Source organism: Salarias fasciatus, chromosome 20, assembly GCF_902148845.1.
Source record: "Salarias fasciatus chromosome 20, fSalaFa1.1, whole genome shotgun sequence".
Lineage (NCBI taxonomy): Eukaryota > Metazoa > Chordata > Actinopteri > Blenniiformes > Blenniidae > Salarias > Salarias fasciatus.
In genome coordinates, this window is record NC_043764.1 from 25,098,527 (window position 1) to 25,121,850 (window position 23,324).

The 23,324-nt window shown below is 45.7% G+C and overlaps 1 protein-coding gene across 1 annotated transcript; it reads left to right on the forward strand.

The window, feature by feature from the left end:
* The first annotated feature begins 5,170 nt into the window (after positions 1-5,170).
* Positions 5,171-13,197, forward strand: rnd1b (Rho family GTPase 1b). Its single transcript, XM_030119518.1, has 5 exons — positions 5,171-5,371; positions 5,872-5,959; positions 11,843-11,952; positions 12,089-12,223; positions 12,419-13,197. The coding sequence occupies exons 1-5, from the start codon at positions 5,252-5,254 to the stop codon at positions 12,662-12,664; spliced, it is 699 nt and encodes a 232-aa protein (XP_029975378.1). The 5' UTR covers positions 5,171-5,251; the 3' UTR covers positions 12,665-13,197.
* The last annotated feature ends 10,127 nt before the right edge of the window (positions 13,198-23,324 follow it).

Below are 23,324 nucleotides of genomic sequence, written 5' to 3' on the forward strand. Positions count from 1 at the left end.
GAGATCAGAACTCAGATATGATGCTGCTATAAAATCTAGCTAGCGGCTTCATTGCTACTAAATTAGCATTAGCCTCAAAGCCATGCTGTCAGGGTGAGTTTTTAAAAACATGCAAAACATTAACAGCACCAGAAGGTTTCATTAAAACTATACATGTTTTCATATACGTGGAGAAAAATAGCACATAAATACACAGAAAGAAGATTAAAATTCCTCTCAGTCCAAGAAAAAAGTTGGTGTCAAAAGTCTACAAGTTGCATGTAAAGTGTGATTATCTTTAAGAGAAAAATTGCTTTTGGGGTTACTTCCAGAAGTTTACTCTTACACTAAAATGAAAAAAACAAACAAACAAAAAAGAAACCATGTACCCAGTGCAGTATCCACATATGAGGAACTTTTTGTAGCTTACTTTATATTACAATCAGTTTCAGTGTATTCATTATAAATATCTCCCAGTTTGGTGTGGCATATCTTTGGTCTGAGTTCACTTAAATCCAAATTATTGAGCCTGGTTTGATCAAATGAACATCCTGCAACTGAACATAAACACATTTCTGCTGACGGATGTGGAAAGAGATGTTCAGGTGGTTCATTAACAGGTTTTTAATTGTTATATTCAGAAGGAAACAGGCAAAGTGAAGCCTGTGTTGTGCTGAAACTCTCAACCATCAAATCACAGATGCTATTTGATGAGCTACAAAACATCAATCTGCTCAAATCATCTATGAATGGAGCAACATACCACTCATTTAAATTCAGCATGCGCTGTGTTTATTACAAAAGACGTATTATTACCGCCTCAATCTGAGCGTGCTCGTCATTTGCCATCTGTCTCGGTCTTGTAATGCCACATTTCCTCAGATGGCAGCCTAATGTCACCTTCTCAGACTATTCCCAGACACAGTTACAAAAAACTGCAAATTTCTATTTCTAAGTGTATTAGTTTTGAATGTCACATGTGAAATTCATGCTGCATATTGTGGTGTTACAACACCATCTGCTGACGACGCCGTGGCAATAAGGAAGCCTCCCAGTCCTCCTTTGAAGAGCCTTGACTCAGCTTTTGTCTGTTTTTCCTGAGGTTGTGTGCAGACTGCTGTCACTCTCTCATTGTGTTGATGGTAATTAGCAAGACTGGCACCGAATATCTGGAGGTGTGATGGCTTTAAGTGTCACTGCTTTAGCCTGCCAGTTATCAGCCTCCTCCATGTCGTCCTCAGCCTCCTCCTCCTCCTGTAGTATCAGCCATCCAGCCATATTGGAAGGTGTCACTTTATGCCTGATGATTATTCACAGCCACCTGTCTCTCCATCCCTTCAGTGTGTGTGTGTGTGTGTGTGTGTGTGTGTGTGTGTGTGTGTGTGTGTGTGTGGGTTACAGAGAGTTCATAATGTTCAACTTTCCTTCCAAACTCTCTCTAAATGCCCCGTTGTTTGGACATCTTCAGAACAAAGATTAACAGAACAAAGATTGCTCACTTCATCAAAATACATGTAACATATCAGTATCTCTTTTCTGTTCTAAGCCTACTTTAATTACTAAATCCTGCTTCGTTTGTTGAATGATGTGAGATTCAAAATTACAACTCATTTGATTCGTTGTCTCATGCATGGCGAAACATTAGTGCAAAAAAAAAAAAATACAGACTGTGCAAAGACCTAAATGACATGACAACCAGTTACATGCAGGATGTGAAAACACAGGAATGACAAATGATCACGTGGAAAATCAAGATTTAAAATGTGCAATAGTTACTCGTTTTAAGTCAGATTTGACAATTAAATGAATGTTAGAAGAAGAATTATAACTGTAAAATCTCAGAGGACGGATGTACAGATGGATGGACGGGTGAATGAGTGGAAGGATGAATGGATGGATGGATAGATAGATGGATTGCTGGATGGAAGGACGGATGAGGACAAGGACAGATGGATGGATGGCTTGATTGACAGGTGGACAGATGAATGGATGTATGGTTGGATGGATGGATGGATGGATGGATGAGTAATTACTCGAAGGATGGATGGATTCCTGGACAGGTGGATGGATTTCTGGATACTGAATGCATGGATGGATGGATGGATGGATGGATGGATTGGCAGGTGGACAGATGGATGGATGGATGGATGATGGATGGATGGATGGATGGATGGATGGATGGATGATGGATGGATGGATGGATGGATGGATGGATGGATGAATGATGGATGGATGGATGGATTCCTGGACATATGGTTGGATTGCTGGATGGCTGAATGCAAGGATGGATGGACGGATGGATGGACAGATGGATGGATGGATGGATGGATTGGCAGGTGGACAGATGGATGGATTCCTGGACAGATGGATGGATTCCTGGACAGATGGATGGATGGATGGATCACATGAAGTCCCCCTGAGAAGCGTGGAACCTGCAGCTCACATGCTGTAAATAACGACTGACAGAACACCGTAAAAAAGTCCAGCCTAAAATAATGCATGGATAGAATGAATTCATGATACTCTGGTTTTCACGCTCGCCTCACCACGCTTTAGTGGAGACGCTTGAACGTTCAAAAAACCCTGCACCCAGATCATAAAAAAGAACTGAGGAGTAGATACTGACCATAAATTTTGAGGAATATTTTGATTGTTTAGTCTTGCATTTCTAAACAGAATAGATTCATTTCATTATTAAACCTGTTTTGCTTTGTTTTAGGTTTAATTTGACTAATTTTCATTGGAATAATTGAAAATTAGAATTAAAGGTGCTGTAGGCAGGATTCTGCATCTCCGATTGACCGATTTGACCCATCTAAGATGGCCATTTGAAACCCAGCACAGCCAATCCTGTCCTGTTTTCTCTGACATTACGCCCTTATGCAAGTTAAGCCCCTCCCTCAAGAACGTGCGACGAATGCGCCTCGACCAATCACGGTTAGAGCCTCATGGGCTCTTCTGATTGGTCAAAGATACCTGGAGCTGTGGAGATTCCTTTTCAGCTCAGAACAGAGACAGATGGAAACGCTGTGCCCTCACGGCAGTGCAGTTATGCTACACTCCTAAAGGATTATCAATGGATACTCTAACATTTAATTAAAAGAAAACACAGAAAAATTAGCATTGACTAGCAAAATCCTGCCTATAGCACCTTTAACTACACATAAAATGGTTTTTGTTGATGCACTTTTGTGCACCACTTATTGGGAGGAGCTGAACTTGTTACGGCGGTGTATAATCACAATATGTTCCCGTCACAGGCCATGAATAAATTGAAAAACTGCTGTGAGTCAAATGTTGCTGCTGATGAAAATGAAATGCTAACAACACTATAAAATATTTCCTCCTCGGCACCGAGGCACATCCCCAACAATCGAGGCCCCTCGTGTGATGACAAGGTGACATATTGGGCCGTAAAAGACAGACAGGTCCCAGTGTGAGGCGGTGAATGATATCGGCTGTTTGTGAACAATGGCAAATTGCTTTGACCTGCTGGGGCAACAGCAGCAGGGAGCTCTGATTGGCGACAGTAAGTGAATTATCCAGGAGGCTCAGGAGAAGCCACTTAATGGACTTTTATCTTTTAATTTCCCCCTCTCCAAACAATGAGATGCCGTTTCCATACAGTAATAACCTTCAGGGTGTGAAAGTCAGTGCCTCCGTGTCTCCAGGGGCTTGACCAGCAGACCTCTGGCTCTGGGGGGGTTGAGGGGGAAGTGGGGGGGGTCTTCACACAGTCACACTAAACACTGCTGTGACACCAGTCTTTCACCTGGAAATATTCACAAAGATTGACCTCCCATTCCTCCAGAATCGATTAGGAAACAAACACAAAGAATCTGCACACAGCAGGAAGTAATCCTCTACAAATATTAGAATAGTTGACTGATTTTAAGAAAAATCAAGGTTTAATCAAGAAGTTCACATTAGTTATAAAATCCACAAATCCATTTTTCAGACCTCTGTAGAAGTATTTTGTCTGGCAGACAAGGAAAAAGCAACGAAATATTGTATTCGTGTAGAAATAGTCAATCAAATTCAATTAAATGTTCATATGAAAAGGGTTGTATTCCATCAACATTTTCTTTATGCATTTTAGAAATGACACAGTCCTAAAGAAAAAAGATATGTAACATTAATCATCATTTTGAAAGAGTGAATTTAGTGGGGAAACTAGATGGTTGGAGAACCTTTGACTGAAGTGCTGATTAAAGTAAACCAATTAGTCTGGCATTGAATCGATCTGCCAGCCCAGTTGTGACAGTTTCACCAAGACAGCGTCTGCAGGAGATAACTGCTGATCAACAGCACCACACGCTGTTTCTGATAAGGTCTAAGACAATATGTGAAGAACCTTATTCAACAATTTAAGGAGGATTTAAGGACCTTTGGGAGACTGTATTGTATTTTCTGTGAAATTTTGGGTCCCCAAAATGTTTGTGTCACTGTGAATTGACACAATTGATATTGTGAAAGACTTTATAATCACCAGCAACACAACCACCTCACACACCTTCAACCTGGACAGTTTGAGACACTGAACTTTTTAAAAGTCCCTTTTCACTGTACAATATTCCTCTGTTCTGAGCAATAACAACTTTCAATCCAGTCACTGCCAATAAGATAATGACACCGTTATCATGTTGTTTCTGTGTTATTGTGACTGTTTGTATTTATTTTATGACTTTCCACTTTATGTTGCAATAATGAGAAATAAATGTCCCCCAATGAGAAACAGTTAAAGGATTATTAATCAATCAGCTTCAGACATATCCACAGGTTTCATAACTTAGTTAATATTGATCAATTCAGCTTAAAATACCATAAATGAATAACACTTCAGCTCTTCTTTGTGAGGAAAACAGTTTGTTGCAGCGCGTAATATCTGGTTTAGTAACTTCACGTCGCAAATCAAACTGTTAAATCTATTAAATGAACACAGCCTTGGACAGACTGTCTCCATGGACCGGTGTGTGTCTCTCAGAAGAAGCTGTCCCCGGCCTGAGCGCGGTGGAGGACGCTGGTGGAGGATGCTGCTGGTGGAGGCTGCCTGCGCGCCTCAGCCGCGCTGCGCTCCCATTGGCTGCGCTCCGCCCGTATAAAGCACCGCAGTGGCAAATTCAATCAGATCAACTGCGGGCATCCTTCAGAGACACGAGCGCCAGGACGCACGGGCACGCCGGGACCATTTCTGAGCCGCTTTTCAGCCTCCCTGGGCTTTGTGCGCTTCTTCTCGACCAGACGAACCGAACGCTGGCTCGGCGGTAACAGGATGAAGGAGAGGAGGAATACGCAGCCGCTGGTGGTGAGATGTAAGCTGGTTCTTGTGGGAGATGTCCAATGCGGAAAAACGGCGATGTTGCAAGTCCTTGCAAAGGATTGCTATCCGGAGGTACGTGAGCTCGTGTTTGTGGAAATCAACGGGATGGAGAAGTGTGCAGTTGTTGTGTGTTTTTGAGGCTGTTGATAGTGCAGGGCGCATGAAATGGTTAAAAATAGCAGTGAAAACGGTGCGCATGTTGCAGACACTGACAGTTTGCATGCGCATCTCCCACAAATCTCATCATTCTGGTTTGTTTTTTTAATCACTGGGCAGAACATATATAACTTCATAAGCCCGTTAGGTTCTGATCAGTAAAAAAGACGTTTTTTTACGCATTTTTCTGCCCTGATCGGCCTGCGCTGGATTCCCCCTGCAGCTGCAGTCATTCACATGATTGATTAAAATCTGAAATTCTCTCCAACTGATTGGAAACAGATAGATTTTTGTTAATTGTTCACTGAGGTGGGAGCGCCTATTTTCCCGTGGCACTTGTAGATAAGTTTGATTACCTGTGGCTGCCTGGCCGCCACCTCCCCACTAATGGCAGCGTGTGGCTGATTGCTCCCCAGACCTATGTGCCCACCGTGTTTGAGAACTACACAGCCTGTCTGGAGCTGGAGGAGCAGAGAGTGGAGCTCAGTCTGTGGGACACTTCAGGTAACGCATCCCTTTATTCTCCTCTCTTCTCTCCGTCTGTCTGGCCTGTGATTGATTCTGCCTGAAGGATGCTGGATTAGTCTCAGCATGGGGAGGAGAGGGGAGGGGGTCTCTCCTTAGAGAATATTGCTGAAAATGCATCTGAATGATACTTTTGCTTCATTGCTGTTGAAATTCATTTTGTCCTGACAGTTTATGTAGTGATGGAGAAGGTATAAGTGCCTTGGCCTCTTTGTTTTCATCTATTATTAAGGAAGGTGCTCAGGATGTGCACTTGTTGAGCTGCAGAGTTTCAGAAGGTCTCTTAATGTTGCTGCTTAAATTCACTCATTCATGATCAGATTTTGCAACAAAAAAAAACAAAAAACAAAGCATTTTAATCCAAACTGGGCACAGAGATGCTGCTTATTCCGCCCGGCTTGTTGTGGATGCTGACTTTGTACATCATATGTTCATTTACACTGAGCGTGAAAAAGAGGGTCAATGTGTCATTGTGGATCTCGGGGGAGATCCGCCGCTCAGTGTGCTGACCTGAATCCTGCCAGCACGGGTCTGCAAGCACCTGTTTGATTCCCTTCATGCTGCACTGCACAATGGTTCCTCTCTGCTGCCCACATTCCTCCCGTGCACGCTCGTGCTGGATGCATCCGCAGCCTGACTGGGTCAGCGCGGCTGAGCACGCCGTGCGTCTGCCTCCTGTGCGTATGCGTGTCTGCAAACAGCAAATCCTTTACGTAAGAGACCCACTTGTATGAGGCGACGCAGTGTTCAGCGTGTTCTCGTGGTTTCACTCCTCCATTATCACAAATCGAAAGCAGGAGTTAAACAGTGAGCGTAATTCCCTCCCCAGACCAAATCCTGTTTTTTTTTTTTTTTTTTTAATCCCAGACTGGACCTTTGGTCTGGAAAGCAGGAGTGGGCTCGATGCCGAGGGATGATGGTCACACAGAGACCGACATGCTGTTGAGCACCGAGGTTTTCTAGAGCAGACAGACAGGAGAGAGCTCAGAAACTCTGGTGACCTGCATTTTCCTCCATATGCTGCCCCGGGTGGGTCAGCCACTCAAACAGCATGAAGCAGGGGATTAAGACTGAATAGGACCCCTTCGGACTGACCCACTGTGTCTGAGATGCTTTCTTTCTTTCTCTTTCTTTCTCTTTCTTTCTCTTTCTTTCTTGATATTTTGCATATCACCACTTGACTAAAGAAACAAAGAGCAGCAAGCAGCACAAACATACACTGCCATGTAGTTTAAAGCACAATAGAGTCCAAACTCTGCACCATGTGGACAATATGAACCATCTAAACTTTCAGAAGATGTGGCCACACATCTAAAAACAACATGATGTTTGCAACAGGTCTGATTGGAATGGTAAATTGGATTTCACTGAGTGCTTTTCCACCGCTTGAGCGCCCAAAGTGCTTTACATCGTTGTTCACATTCACACACCGGTGGAGGCGACTGCCATGGGAGCGGGTTGAGGTTCAGTGTCTTGCTCAAGGACACCCAGGGAATCAAGACTTTTCCCCTCCGTGTTCAACTGAAAGGTTTCTTCAAGTGTCCCCTGGACTCCTCCGCTGGACGTTTGCCCCGTCAGGCTGCCGGTGATGGACGGCCGGCGCGGGGGCTGTTTGTTGGCCGCTTCCTCTCTTTACTGTAATTTGCTCTAATTGCGGCGCTCGGCCACCCTGTGAGGGTCTCCTCATTATCCCGGCTCCCCTCCATCGATCAGACCCACCTCATCTCCAGCTCCGCATGGCGGGCGGCTCCTTCTCCCTGCTCCGTCTATGGATTTACCGGCTGAAATCAATCCAGCGGTTTTAATCAGCCCGATCTGATCGGACGTGCAGGCGAGGCGGAGAGACAGAGGGGACGGTGCCCACTGTCCGCTGGCCGCAACTCATAAACAGTGAATAATGAATCCTGTTTCGGTGTTGGCGAGTAATTTATTTCGGGTTCACTGATCTTGCTGATAAGGCCCTGGAGTATCAGAGGATACTGTGCAGGTAATCATTTATCGTTTGATATATAAATTAGATTGAGTTGGATTTAACCCAGAATCCATTTAAGCTGATGAAACAATCTGTGTAATTGTAAAGGAAAGGGTTTGTTAAGAAGTAATAATGACACTGATGGCTTTATACCACTCATTTCTAACTGCCTGTTGGGATTTTTAGGGTTTAGTTTAAAGGTATTTTCTTTACAATGTCAATGGAGCTGATCAGAGCTGATTCTATTGGTGACATGCTCACAGCCGTCTGCACAAACACATCAGATGTTTGGATTTATTCGACCAGCTGATTGTTTCATACAAACACTTACACCTTTATTGATTATCCTCTGTTCAGTTCCAGAGTTCCTCTTTGTAATGAACCAATAAAAGGCCCAAACGGTTACAGAAAACATTCGTTTTCAATGAAATCACAGGTTTTACGGAACAGTCGAACATGTGGTGTTTCAAATAAACAACACCATGTTGAAGCTTTTTTAAGACATCCGATGAGAATTTCATTCGTTTCCTGTTTAGAGAGTCTTTTTCAAGCCAGTGACCAAGTGGTTTTGGTCACTTTTACATTTTTACAAACATTTTTTGAGCACATTTATAACATCCATAACATTTTAGGAAAGGTCTTTTTGGACTTATCAGGTTATTATGATCTATTATGATAAAATTCTGTATGTCGAACATTTTAATAGGTTCTTTATAAACAGTGAAGTCATTTTATGAGTTAGTGACTCTTTTTCTAATGAAATAATAAAAAGTGATTATTTAAGAAAGGAATAACAGTCTTGATCCAAAAAGAAAAGCTTGAAAGAGCAAAAATAAAGATGCTGGAGGAAACAATCAACAGGTAGAATAAATCCAATCCTGTGGAAGTGTCTAGAAATGATAGTTGTACCTGGCTCTATGTAAATAAAGCTGAATTGAACTGAATATATACGTTTGAATTGTGGAGTTTTCTAAGTTCAGGAATGCAGCCTGTTGTCATTTTTTGAAGGCTCACTGGTTTGACTGAGCTCCAGAGCGTCATTACCTCTGACAGCGTCAAACTAAAGCTTGTTAACAGTTCAGCTCAGGAACAAAGGGCCGTCCTCCTCCTCCCTGCAGGGGGCTTCGGCGCCCGTCCTCCCCGGCTGATGTGAAGCGAGGGAACAACTGTCTGATGCAATGTAGTGCGCTCCCTTTCTCTTCTCCTTGGATGGCCCGAAACGCTCGTATCAGCTGCAGCGGCAGCAGAACGGCTCCCAGCGGGCCGAGTGTGGGTGGAGGAGCGGCTCGGCGCTCATCCCCAAACCTGTGAGTCATCCCGTCGCCGGATCATTAATCTGTCTGACCCCTGCATTCTCAATGCGAGGGGAGGAGTGCTAATGATGAGGACGGGCTCCGCCACAGACTTGATTTAGCACACATGCACCAAAATACACTCGGGCGCTCACTCATGCACGCACAGAACGGCGGATCCTCCCCTCCCCCACGCGCACGCTCCGACGCGAGGCCCGCCGTCTCAGCCCCGTGAAGCCTACTTCCACTCTCTGGCCCAGTTTCCAGCCCGACGCTCAGCTCTGGGCACCGCACCATCGAGACGGATGAAGTCCAGCTCAGCCTGGAGATTTTTTGGTCGTGCTCCTTTCTTTTGCTGCCATTCCCCGGTTAGTCAGTCCCGCTCTCCACGCTCCACGCCTCTGAAACCCTCCATCTGTCGCGGAGACGCACACTGTTGAGGACAAGGAGGAGAAGACGCTCCCGGGCCCGGCCATTGACCCATCCATCCCAGCCACTCCGCTTCGAGAAAAACAGCGACGGCAGTGAAAGAGACAGTGGCTGGTTCGCTGTGATACCAGACGACAGGGGGCGAGGGATTAATGGCAGAGGAGGGCTCTTTTTGATGTGTCTCAGTGGGGTACACTCCTGATTTTCCTTCTCTCTTTCTTCTCCCTTTTTTCTCGCAACAATAGGAGCAGCTTTTTCTCCCGAGGTTAGAAAGTGAATCCTGGAGTGTTGGGAAAGTGGTGCCGAAACCTGCGACTGTATGAAAATAGCCTCTCAAGTAACAAACATCGACACACTGACGCAACCCTCGGTCACGTCTTTAGAAATGGGAGACGTGTGTGCGCTGATTGAAGCCTCTTTTGTTCAAAGCCAGAGATAAAATTGATTTGCGTGGGGGTTGAGTGAGAAGACATAAACGCCGAGACGTCCCCTCCATCTCCCCTCCGTCCTGGCAGGGTGACTGATTTGTCAGCTTTAATTGCGAAGGCCCTCGGACCCCCGGCGCCTTCTTTCCATTGATTTCTGCATTTTGATCAGAGGCCGTTTAATGCAGGATCACGCCCCGATTCTGGGCCCTGTCCGTGTGATAACCCCTCTGCCTGATGATAAGCACATTTCTATTGCTACTCTGACTCTTCCGTCACACATCTTTGTTTCAAATTAAAAAATGAAAAAAAAGCACACCTCCATAGTAAATCTTTACCTCTCAGCTAATTTCTTTATAACGGTGTAACAATGTTATTTCCGTTTCTAAGGGTGTAGAAGCAACTTCTTATCCAAAAAGCAGCGCGTCTTTGTTCTTTTGCAGCAGTGTTTACTTTCCTCAGGACATGGAGTCCTCAGGAATTTCATCACAGCTTGTCATTATTCCACTCACAGCACCCGGCAGCTGGCAAATTCAGTTTTACCCTTTGATAATGTGGAAAATCATTAAGTATTCATGAAACCGATCCATATACACACATCCGTGTTGTGTGAGCTTTTTCATATGTTTTTTCCCCCTGCTCGTGGATTGCTTTCTGCGCTGTGAATCAATTAGGAGTGTTGTGTAATATGTGTAATGAGTGATAGCACAGGCTGCTTTTGTTAGCTGGAGCTATAAGAGGAATCCTGAATCCCCTCTCGGGATCCGAACGCCGAATAAAGTAAATATGTTAATCCCAGTGAGCGGCCCCCTTCTTCTGTTTCATCTGATAACAGATTGGCTTCACCTCTGGCTGCTGTCACATTTAAATAAGTCTGTGTGTTATCAGATGTGCTGCCGGTGTGTGTGTGTGCGTGTGTGTGTGTTTCTGAAGTCTTGCCAGTCCTGCTGCAGAGGACAGGAATGTCCCCAGCAGCTGGTGGGAGGGCGGTTCGTGGTGTAAAATGATTGATTGGCAGTCGAGGCGAGCCTTTATTGAGAGGTGGGAGGGAAGCCTGATGCAGACGGAGGATTCCAAGGCTGTTGCTGTGGTAACAGAGGGACCGGAGGTATCGCTCGCCGAGCGCAGCCTTTTTTTTCTATTTTTTTGGTGGTGGTGGGGGGGTGGCTTACTTAAGGATTCTGAGCATGAGTGGGAGCGTCTGCCCACCCCGAGCTCCACCGTTCCACTTGCGTAATCTACTGCAAGAGCAGATCAATGAGGATTTAGTGCTCGGTTGTCATCTTCTGTCCGTCTGAGCGGCCGATGGAGGATCTGGGAGCAGAGAGAGGAGCAGTCTGAAGACGGGGAAAGCGCAGTGACAGCGCCTGATCCCCACAGCTGTCCTCTCACTACAGTCAAGATCTCTCTGTCTCATCATGAGTTTATTCACTGGCATCAATTTTTGCAATGCAAAAGTCCCTTTTGGTAAATCTGTCAATGCAAACTTTTCAAACATACTTAGGGAGCGACATTAGCATCGGCTTTAGTATCAGTAGAAGCTGTTGTTACATTTAAAGTATGTTTTAAGTTGCTGGGGCATCAATATTGGCTGTTAAATCCACGGGTGTGTTAAGGTTTTACAAATAAATACAGCAGCTGCGCAGGAGTCTTTGTAGAAATGAGATATTTTGGTATGTGATGAACTAGTTGAAACAGACTCGGGGAAAAATGTCCTCTGATGTTCTCTTCTTCTCCCACTCAGGTTCTCCATACTACGATAACGTGCGGCCTCTCTGCTACAGTGACTCAGACGCCGTCTTGCTGTGTTTTGACATCAGCCGTCCAGACACCGTGGACGGCAGCCTGAAGAAGGTAAAGATCATTTCTCTCTTCAGACCCAGACTGATTCCCAGCAACACCCAGTAGTTCAGGTTAACGGACGTTCTCTGTGAACACCTGGAGAAACGGAAACAGATCCGCTGAGTTTGATCCCCATTTGTGTTCACAGTGGAAAACTGAAATCCTGGATTTCTGCCCGAGCACACGCATCCTGCTCATCGGCTGCAAGACGGACCTCCGCACCGACGTCTGCACTCTGATGGAGCTCTCCAATCAGAAACAGACTCCCATCACCTACGAGCAGGTGAGATATGACAAACACGTTCAAGAATACAGTGAAAAACAGTCAAACTAAATGGATTTATTCATTGATGACTGGTCTGTGTATTGTGTAACAGTGGTGAATAGATTGATCCACCAGGCATTTCCAATTCATTCTGTTTTGTACGCGCTAGAAAAACAGCTTTGTGTTTCTGCTTCATCCCTCCGCTCTCCGCAGGGCTCTGCCATGGCCAAGCAGCTGGGCGCCGAGGCCTACCTGGAGTGCTCGGCCTTCACCTCGGAGAAGAGCATCCACAGCGTCTTCCGCACGGCGGCCATGGCCTGCATCAACAAGCTGCAGCCCCTCCCCAAGCCCAGCCCCACCCGCCGCCTCTCCAAAAGACTGCTCCACCTGCCCAGCAAGTCGGACCTGCTCTCCTCCACCTTCAAGAAGGAGAAAGCCAAGAGCTGCTCGGTCATGTGAGTGGGAACCTCTCGGGTTACAGGCCTCACATGCGACCCCCGGCCCCTGCCTCTTTGGTCTCGGGGAAGGGGGGGTGGGCACGATGGTTTTATCAGGGCTCCCTGCTGGATCCTTCCCTCACCCCCCCAGAAACCAAACACCCCTCAGAAGAGGTGGACACCCGGCTGTCCACTTGCTCCTGAACCTTTTAGCGCACATCCATCTTTTTCCACGGTTTATCTTGCTTTTGAACCGACGACGCCAGTCGAGGTTTGACCATCCGGCTGCCATTCCTCACCTGTAAACAGTATGCAACTGCAATGGTGTCACATCCGTCCCACTCTACTATCTATAGGCACATGTTGATTTAGTCCGAAATGGAAATGTGCAGCGTGTGACGTTAAATCTTGTGATGTAAAAGCCTCTCGGACAGTTCAGTGGATATTTTTCTAAGTACAAAAATAAATCTAGCATGAGATTATCAGGAATTATCGAAATCCTGCACATCCTCCTCGCCAGGTGTTTGAGGTGTGTGTTACTGGTTTCCCCTGTGAGGCGTGGAAGATGAGAATTACGGGCGGCGCCGGGACAGACCCCCGGCGTGGAGAGCTGTTCTTCCTTGATTCGGCGGCGGCGAGAGCAGAGCTGCGAGCCGCTGTGCAGACGGCGGTCCAGACGTGGCCCAACCTGCACGGTTGAGCGGCTCTGGACGGCGCTGCTCCGCGGGCGAGGAGGGGGCCGAGGCCATCGGCGTGTACAGAGTAACTGCAGACGCGACGACACCGTGGAAAGCCGAGCTGTGCTTCCAGCGTCTCTGCCGGCGGTGTTTCTGCTGAGCGGATTAATAATTTGAGCGTCCATGTAAATGGCTCAGTGTCGAGCTGGTCGGGGTTATTTTATCAAGCTGGTTTCTGATGCCGGCCGAACGTGTTTTGGAGCTGGATTGAAAAGATACGACGCGAAGATCTGGTGTGTTTTATCAAAGGTTCTGCAGATAAGATTTGTAGCATTGCATTGACTGATTTTCAGCGAATCTCAAAATTGTATGCAGTTTTGAAAAATGCCTTTCATATCCTGTTCCCAGAGGTTATTGAGATTTTTTTGAATACTGTATTTACTGTAAAATGCCTGTGGAGTTCTCACGTCTGCATCGGTCCAATGTAGCACTCCCAACCCGACTCTTCCTTCCAAGACGACTCTCCTTTTGGTTTTGCACACACTCGTTAATCGATCGACCTCCAATAAGCAGCACTTACTGTAGGTCACACTGACTAAACACAGCAAAAATCCGAAGCTATAGTGAGCTTAAATCTTTGGCTTCATGGTTATATGTGTATGCAGCATTGATCTCTGTGCTTTTAACCATAAAGCAATAATGATTTAAGTGCTCGTCATGCAAGGTAGCCCGCGTGGCAATAAAAGCGCCGCTTTGTGAACCCTGTCACGCCGTGAGTGCAACATGTTAAAAATGATTGAAACCGTCTCCGCTGTACAATAAGGCTGCTGATTTGTGTTCGCCCTCCCCTTCGTGGTCTACAGAATAACCGATAACAGTGTCGTGCGATCAATCAGAAGAGAAAGCGGGTACGGCGCCACACATTGCTGTCACTTCTGAATAGTTCTGAATAAAAGCATTGATCTGGATGGATTGGGAGAAGATCTCGATCATGCTTTTCAAATTTTGAGAAACTCTTCAAAACACTGAGCTATTAGGAATTAAGGGCTCGTGTGTGTGTGTGTGTTGGGGGGGGGGGGGGGGGAGAGAGGAGAAAATGACCTGGGACTAAGGAGAATAAGCAGTGAAAATGCACAGGCTGGCCCTGTCCAGAGAAAGCTATTTTTCCATTCCTCTTTTTGTTTGTGTGTAATTTCTGTCTATTGAGCAGCATGATGTGAGTCCCCCCGTGTTTGTTTTGGAAATAGTCTTGAAATGGTGGTCGTGCGTTCGCCGAGCCGTGGGCCGCCCCGGGTCGGCGGAGGAACTTTAAGTGGAGATTTGCACAAAGGCCTCCAGTTCATGGTCGCACACCAAATTCCTCAGCATCGCCTAGCAACGGCGGCGAGCAGAGAGCAGGGGAGAGCGGCTCCCGGGCCGGCCGTACGGAGCAGACATCCCCACATCCTTTATTACTGCGGCATCGTTTTCTCTCCTCCCGGCTCCTCCTCGGCATTTCTCTTTGGGTCGGGGAGCCGATGCCGGGAGACGGCGGCGGCTCGATGACCACGTCCGTTAATATGCAGCCTCTGTGTTGTAGTCAGTGTTTGGTAAAATGGTGCAGTCAAACTCCTAAGCATGTCCTATCGAAGCTGTATGATTGTACATACCGTCCCCTGTTTTCTAGTCGCTGTACGGCATCCTGAAGGATGCTTCATGGAAATGTTGTTGCTGATGTGAATATTTATTTCGTAATTATCTGCCTTCATTTTTGTAATTGACATAAACTTTTGTTTAAAATCTATTTTGGATTTTTTTTTTATTTTTTGGTTTTTGCTTTACTTTTTCTTTTCTTTTTTTTTTTTTTTTCTTTTTTTTGCTTTTATTGCTGTGCTGAATAAAGCTTGCCCTGTCTGGCACCTTTAAATCCTTCTTCCTGTCTTTTTTTTTTTTTTTTCTTTTACATCACACACTCAGTGAAGAACAGATCTTTACTGCAACGAATCTCTTCAATCATCCCTGCAGGAAGTGCAGAGCTTATCTTTCCCACTCTATCAGTGCTAATAACTCCTTCAACCATCCCTGTGTTGCTGCACGCGTGCGGCGCATGTCTCATTAAGGACAGAGCAAATTCACATGGAGGATCACTGTCATCCTCCATTACGCCGAGTCCGATCGGCGAACTGATCGCAGTCGAATCGACACAGGCTGAGAGAGGAAAACGAGTCAGGGGCGTCATTTAGAAAGGTTTACGTGTATGATGAGGATTAGTATGGAGAAAGCAGCTATGCTATAAAATCCAGTGCTGATTAAAGTGAGCTGGAGTGTCAAACATAAGGTCCGTGGGTCAAAACCAGCCCACGAGATGTCTTCAGACCTGCCACATCTGGTCGCTGGCAGATGCAGAAGTGTCTCAAACTGGCCGGATGCCACGAAGAGCAGCGGTGATGCCAGCAGACCAACCGGCACATGTGGCCTCACGTCTTCGTACTACAGGCTCAAACTGTGCTAATCAGCTGCGCCGAGTGACTGCAGGGAAAGTGTCTGGATCCTAAAAGAGCACCTGCGCTGGAAATGCATCACCACAAAGGGATTGTGGGTAAAGCTATCGAGTTTATGAGTTCATGCACAAATATATCTTCACCTTTGCATTTCACAGAGGAAAGAATCAGGCCAAACAGAAAATAGCAGGAGGGAGGGGTTTTTTAACACTACAGGCAGTTCTCCTTTCTTTTCACACATTTCAGTTTAACAAGAGTAAGAATTATTTGGTCTGGAGATTCATAGATCATCATTTGTGCTACAGCTTGGGAAAACTCCAAATTATCTTGAAAGTAAATCCTTCCCCCTCCGGGACAAACAACCGATGGTAAATAAAATGACTGAAATGAGTTCATCCAAATACCTTGAGACAAAAGTAGGGCTGGAGATGTTGAACCCGAGTTGGCCTGAGGTCAGCTCGACCTTTTTGCTCTTTTCACGTTAAAAACAAAGTGAATTATGGGCCGACGTGGAGCACCTGAGGCGGTCCCTGACATTGAACACATTTAGACACACGCACTGGGCGCGAGGACATGTAAATGGGCCACATACGCTGCTAGTCGCTGTAAATTAGGCCAACATCTGGGCAGGCACGGGGAGTTCAATTGCCCACTCAGCTGTAGCTTCCACCTCCGGGCCTTATTTAAGAAGAAGTGGCAGCTTTTGGCATCGGCCCGACCACTTTGTTAGTATTTTGCCATCCGCAGCCACCTTAAGGAAGTTCTTTTGTCTCCTCCACAAACACTGGGTCAGTCTGACCAGGGATTATATGCTGGCATGCACCGAAGCCAGAGACAGAGATTTACCCACATTCAGCCAATCAGCAAATGGAATTCATCCTAATTCACACACACATTTTAAAGTAATCACAATATTAAGCGGTTTCACAAAAAATGCAATTTGTTGTGACAAAAATAAACCCATTTATTAAAATATACTGCCCACGGGCTTTTTGTGTTTTGTCTGGATTCCAATGTTTGTGCAGCCAGCAGATGAAGAAATAGGATTATAAACTCATGCGTCAGTGCTGGACTGAACGCTTCCCCTGCCGGTGTGGCTGCTGGAAAAAAGGTACAGGCTGATCTGAGGGGATTTATGCAGCACCGAGAGCTGTAGAGTGATATTAACGTCATGTCCCGGGTCCTCAGATGACTACGCAGGGACACAACAACACAGCATGCACTTTTCAGGAGAGAGCTGTCCCCTCACATCAGCCGTCTGCACGCTGACAGATTCACATGTCGAAAGAAGACGTGCGCATGAAGGCCGCAATTACAGCCGTGCAGCCATCTTATGGCCGTCTGTGCAGATGTGCGCTGATCTTTGATTACTGATGAGGTGTGACGAGGTGTGGAGTCCTGCAGTGTGTGTGTGTGTGTGTGTGTGTGTGTGTGTGTGTGTGTGCTGGGTCTGCTTCCTCCCTCTCGCTGGCTGAGAGACACACAGACACCAGATTCTCTGCCGCAGTGCAGGGCAGGGCCACAACATCCCGACCAATCAACTCCCCATTCAGCCAGTTTGGCTGGTAAAAGAAATCAGCCGTGTGACTGGACTAACAGGACGGGAGCACAGCACATTTAGAAATGAATGCGTAAAACAAAAACTAAAAAAAAAATGAAAAAAGTCATATAGTTTTCACAGACTGATCTGTTTTTCTCTTTGGTTTGAAACATCTCGGTAAATGCTTGGTTCATAAAGAAACATTTCTATTCCTGTTTTCAGTGAAAATGTATCATGCTTGTGTTTGCATCAGAAAGGTTTTGCGTTCACACGGCAGCGATTTGAAAACGACGTCCGCTTGCAGGGAAAATGCAGAAAAACTGAAAACTGTGTGGTTTTCGTGTCGAGTCATGTTAAGTGGGTGATATTTGTTTTTGTGTTGAAACCACAGACAACGCAAAGATTTCACCTCTTGTGGAAAACGGGCTACAAATCTTCTTTTGGAATTCCTCTATATTAGCACCTCCTTAAAATTCCTCCTCCACATCATCAAAGAGGTTTGGATTCGATTCTCGCAGACGCAGCATTTATTTTAATAGTAGTTATCCTTTGATGATTCTCCTTGTAACACCATGAATTTGTAATTTATGGATTTGAGTGAAATATCTGGAAACGCCATAAAAATGTCTTAATGATCAGTCTGGTGGTCTTGTCATTAATCTGCTAATGTCGGCATCTGACTGAAAGCAGAGAGCCTCCATCCTCATGACAGAACTCAGCTCCGGGTACGGCCGACCTGGCGGCATCCTCCCGGTTTATCTTCACACTCAGCAAGAACAATTCCGTATTTTGCGGCTCCTTTCACATCCCCCCACTTCTTCTGTGTGTGACCTCTGACCCTCGGCTCCCTTCTGTGTCTAAACCCAGGGCTCCCTATAGAGCTCTCTCTTGACCTTGTGCTTCTCTGGCAGCAGCTCCAATGAGCTCAGTCAAATGTGAGCAATTGTTTAATGTTCCCTGTGGCCACAGTGGGAAAGCACAAGTTGTTCCACTGAAAGCGAACTGCTCTGTCCCTGTGTGTGTGTGTGTGTGTGTGTGTGTGTGTGTGTGTGTGTGTGTGTGTGAGTGCATGTGTGTGTATGTGTGTTTGTTAAGCAGGAGTCCGATTCAAGCCCAAAATGTGAAGCATAAAGTAGACAAACACATCTCGAACATGCTCTGTGTCCTTCTTTGTGATCACTGGGCAACCGCACACAAAGGCAAAGGCGTGCTCTGCTGTGCACCATGTGACACTGTGCACGAGAGGCTGAAGAGCAGCGCTGTGCTGAACACACACACACACACACACACACACACACACACGCACGCACTGAGCACACAGTGGATTTGGCCACAGGCCACATCCTGCATGTGTCTGCACGAGCCAAAATAACACGGAGAGATTCAGAGGCTGTGCGCTCCATCCTCTCAGCTGCACCAGTGGAGTAATAAGCAGGGTCCACCGCTTTGTCCTTCACGCTGATTAAAAAGCTAGATTCAGGTCAGCTTCAACGCGCTGATTGCACGGCAGTCATAATTACTCCATAATTACTCCATATTGTGTCTCCGCTGCGTTTCACTGCTCTCATTTTTTTTTGATTTGTGGAGTGATGATTTGAACAAACCACCACTTAATCTGCACGTGATAAGATACCGTAGAAGATCTGGAGGCCCAAACTGATGGATGCACCTCCTCTGTGACTCTGAAAATACATGCACGACCATCCAAAGAGCGCACGTCCCCATAAGCATGTGTGCAGATGTTATGCTTAAGGTCCCTGCAGCGATCAGAGGAGTATTGGAAGGGGGGGGGGGGGGGGGGGGGGGGGGGGGGGGTGGGGCGGGGGGGGCACAGGCACACAAAGGGACGGCCGAGGCTACTGCAGGCAGCACTCTGCTCATTTTTGTCTTTGCCACTCCTATTTAGGGAGCCATGGCTACAGGCGGGAGCATGTGCATTTAGTGGTCGGAGGGAGTGCGAGGTGCATGTGTGTGTGTGTGTGTGTGTGTGTGTGTGTGTGTGTCTGTGTTTGAAATGTGCACGGGACCACAGGGCCCTCCCACTGATCACCCACCCCCACGTGGGGGGGTGGGGGTGGGCCGGGCAGAAGAAAACGATGAGTCTGGGGTGGAAACAGTCCAGGAATGTGAGAACAGATAAATGAAATACCTTTACTTCATCCTCAAGTCTCAGTTCCTTCGCTGCTGCAGGAGATTCGGACACTGGAGGGTTAAAGACGGAGGGGCTGCATCTCGGAGTAACTCTGAGCACAGCAATGACATTGATCCTTAGTGACAAGGGAGCTGTAAAATCACTGAGAATACACACACTGGAGGGGTGTTCTTGCATGTACACACTCAAAGGGGGAAGTGAAGCATGGAGCCAGCCGATGCAGATTACATAAGCCCTGCACAGGGAAGAGGGCTTCGCTGGCTGGCACCGACCGCAAAGAAAGTGGAATTAGCTGAGGTGCACTGAAGATCAGTCAGACAGCCCATGAAAAGACATTAAAGACGAATATACGGTCTCTCTCTGTCTCAGTCTCTCACAAAGGAAGCGGCCTTGTACAGCGTTCAGAGTTCAGTTATGGAATGAAACGGCATCTCGTGTGCAGATGTGATTCACTTTCATGATGGGGAGCGTAGTCATGACAACAGGTTCCACAAGTACGAGGGAAAACATGTCCTTAGCTTTTTTAACATATAAAAGGAGGAGGCAGACAGAGCAAGGACGCGCCGGTTAAAAGAAAACCTTTCAAAACAAATCAGTCACATCTCACAGTGGGCTCATAGCACAGTCTGTGCACCACAAGAGGAAAACACACGCAAGAGGCTCAAGAAACCAAGTTTACATGATTCCATTCAAATGCTCATTACTCCCACACTTTCTTTTCCAAACATGATCACTTTTAGGAAAAGAAAGTAAGAATCCAGCAGTATCATGTGGTTAGAGTCACACATCAGATGTGATAATGAAATACAAAATCCGTTACGTTATTAGATTAAATTGTAAATTTACATCAAATAAATTCAGATCAACATGAAAATATTGATCTGAATTAACAATGATATTGAATTAACAATGTTTCAGTGAGCCTGTTGCTCGTTTGGTCAAATGAAGTGTCGACGTGCAGAATCTGTTCAGGGTGAATAACTGTGTCTCAAACTGCTGGACTTCCTAGAAGGAGAATTGATGATTAGAGCGTTTCCCAGCATGCATTCATAGTTATGATTATTTTATTATTACTTTTCATATATATAGGGAATTAGTGGTTGCTGCTGCTTGTCTGGGCTGAATTTGGACTGATCCACCCTTTTCTGACTAACATGTTACAGCTACACCACTGTCATACTTTTATATATCTACAGAACTGAAATGTCTCCACTCAGAATTGTGATACTGCAACAATATCAATATTAACTATGTTTTTTTTTTCTACACTATATTTAGCTGCCAGATCTGCTGCCTGTCAGCTTAATTCCATAAATAAATGATATGATTTAACATCCAGTTCAGAACAAAGGGATTGAAATTCACCGGACTGCACTTTGATGCCCCACATTCTCCAGACCTGCTCTGCTTATTAAACACAGGTCTCGATGTGAGGCGCTTACAACCATATCAGGGGTGTATTGTTGGTAACGAGAAACTCTGAATAAATATTTCAGAGAATGAGGATGGTGGGTATCAGCCTCCTGTTTGATGTTCCCGTCTGACTGCGGAGCGCCTCGTCTTCTCTCCGACGCTTTCCCAAGTTTCTCTCCTCATTATCCAATTAGACACGTCCTGATGGCCAGTATGAAATAACTGAGGTTCTGTGTTGTTTATGAATGGATCATTACCTTTGAATAAAGTGAGGGCGGGGGGGGGGGGGGGGGGGGGGGGGGGGGGGGGGGGGAGAAACACTTTGAGATGAAAGAGAAGTTTCAAATCAATACTCCGTCTCCATACGGGGATGCAGTCTGTTACTATGCAACACATCAGCTCCACAGATATTCCCGCCGAGGATTTTCATCTGCCATCTGTCTGCATCCTCCCTCTGAAGGCTCTTTCTTCCATCACTTCTGTTTCTTATTCCTTTTTGACTCACACGTTCCTTGTATTTTTTCTTTCTTTAATTCACAGCTGCCGGAGGGGAGGAGGCTTCCTTGGACAGTAGACACTCTCTCTCTCTCTCTCTCCCAGTAGCTTTTCTCTGTGCTGTGATACAGTCAGCATCAAGGCAGCGAGGCATCAGTATGCCACACAGGAGATATTTAAAGGCTCACCGTCTCGCTGCTCTGTCGCTCTCTGATCACCGGCATGGCCTCTGAAGTTCACAGGAGCCCTTCAGGGAGGCCAAGTCCACCTGGTGTTTAACTGATGAGTTTCATCATATCGCTCTCTTTCTCACAGATTTGACAATATTTGATTTAAACAGAAAGAAAAAAAGTGACTCACATTTGTTAAGCATTCAAGACCTTGAATGGATGGATGGATGGATGGATGGATAAAGTGTGCCTTCACTTCACTAGATACATATACATCCCTGTCCTCAGCACATGTTCAAATATTTCTATATCAGACCTATTTTACTTTATACTCAATCATTTTTGTTTATAAACCATGAAAATTGATTTTTTTTCTTTTCAAATCAATATCTCCTGATAAAACTAAGTTAATTTTCCCTCTGAATGGAAAAATCTACTAAATTGTTTATACACACACACACACACACACACACACACACACACACACACACACACACACACAGTTCTCAGTGTAATCTCATGTAGAAACGGTTGTGCTGTGCTGTAAATATCACAATCTCTCTCTGACTCACACTGATTTATGTATCACAGGGTGATTTACCGTAGCAGGAATGGCTGCTCACACATCACCCTCAACACTTGCTATAATTATCTGACGTGATTAAGCTTCTATGTTTGCTCCTGTGATTCCACATCCAAAGTGCTGAGTGAGCCGTTTGCTGCTGTAAGGTGCAGCTGCTCCGTCGGCTGATTGTAAGACCTCCCGGTGAGCCCACTCACCGAGTGACGTCTCTGCAGCAGCAGCAGAGGATAAAAATGTTGTGTAACATGCCTCCTCCATAAGACGAGCAAGATTCTGCACATATTTTAAAACTATGAGCCAAAAATTGCGTTCGCGATGGAGGTTCAGTCGGATCTTTTCAGGGATGTGAATCTGGGTCTCTGCATGGATTTGCACAGTTCCACACAAATAGTTACATCTCTCGCTGGCAGAAGAGATCTTTGTCTCTGCCAGCGAGTGGAATCAAGGGAGCCAGACAACACTTTGGCACAGCAATGAAAAAAAGAAGAAAAAAAAAAAACAGTTGTGCAAGGACAAAAAATTGTGTTCACATTTACATTTTCCTTACGTGAAGTCTGAACAGCTTGTGCACACAGTGGAGCTTGATTCTTCTTTTTTTTTTCCTTTCAAATTGATGTTACAATCTGGTCAGTCTGTTTAAACCAACAAGAAACAATAATTGCTTAAATCCTTCTCCTGCAGTCTGATAAAGTAAATGCATGTAATGAAATCCCCTCACATCACAAACTGTTCAGGTTCATCCGTGTGCATGAAGACATGCTGCAGCAGACAGCCTCAACAAAGCGTCTCTGATGAAAAAAAAAACCTTTTAGCCACAAATGTAACAGAAGCCTTAAACGGCCGTTGCAGCTGTTGAATGGAAAGCGAGGCCTTGCTAAAGATTTGTGTTTGGAAAAATGATAGAAAGGTCATGCTAGTTGTCATGACAGCCAGAGAGAGCCGCTTTTCCATGAAGCAGCCCGACATTGGACGTCCAAGGCTAAGCATTCAGACAAGAGGAGCGCCGAGGGACGCTCCCATTCATTAATACATCCTCAAACCGTCGACTATTTGCAGATTTTTCCCGAGTCTTTTGTCCGATATTTTCATTTTGCTATACGCTCCAATTTCACACCAACAAGACCACAAATCTGGGGGATAAACGTGATAAACAACTGATAAGAGCAGCGCTC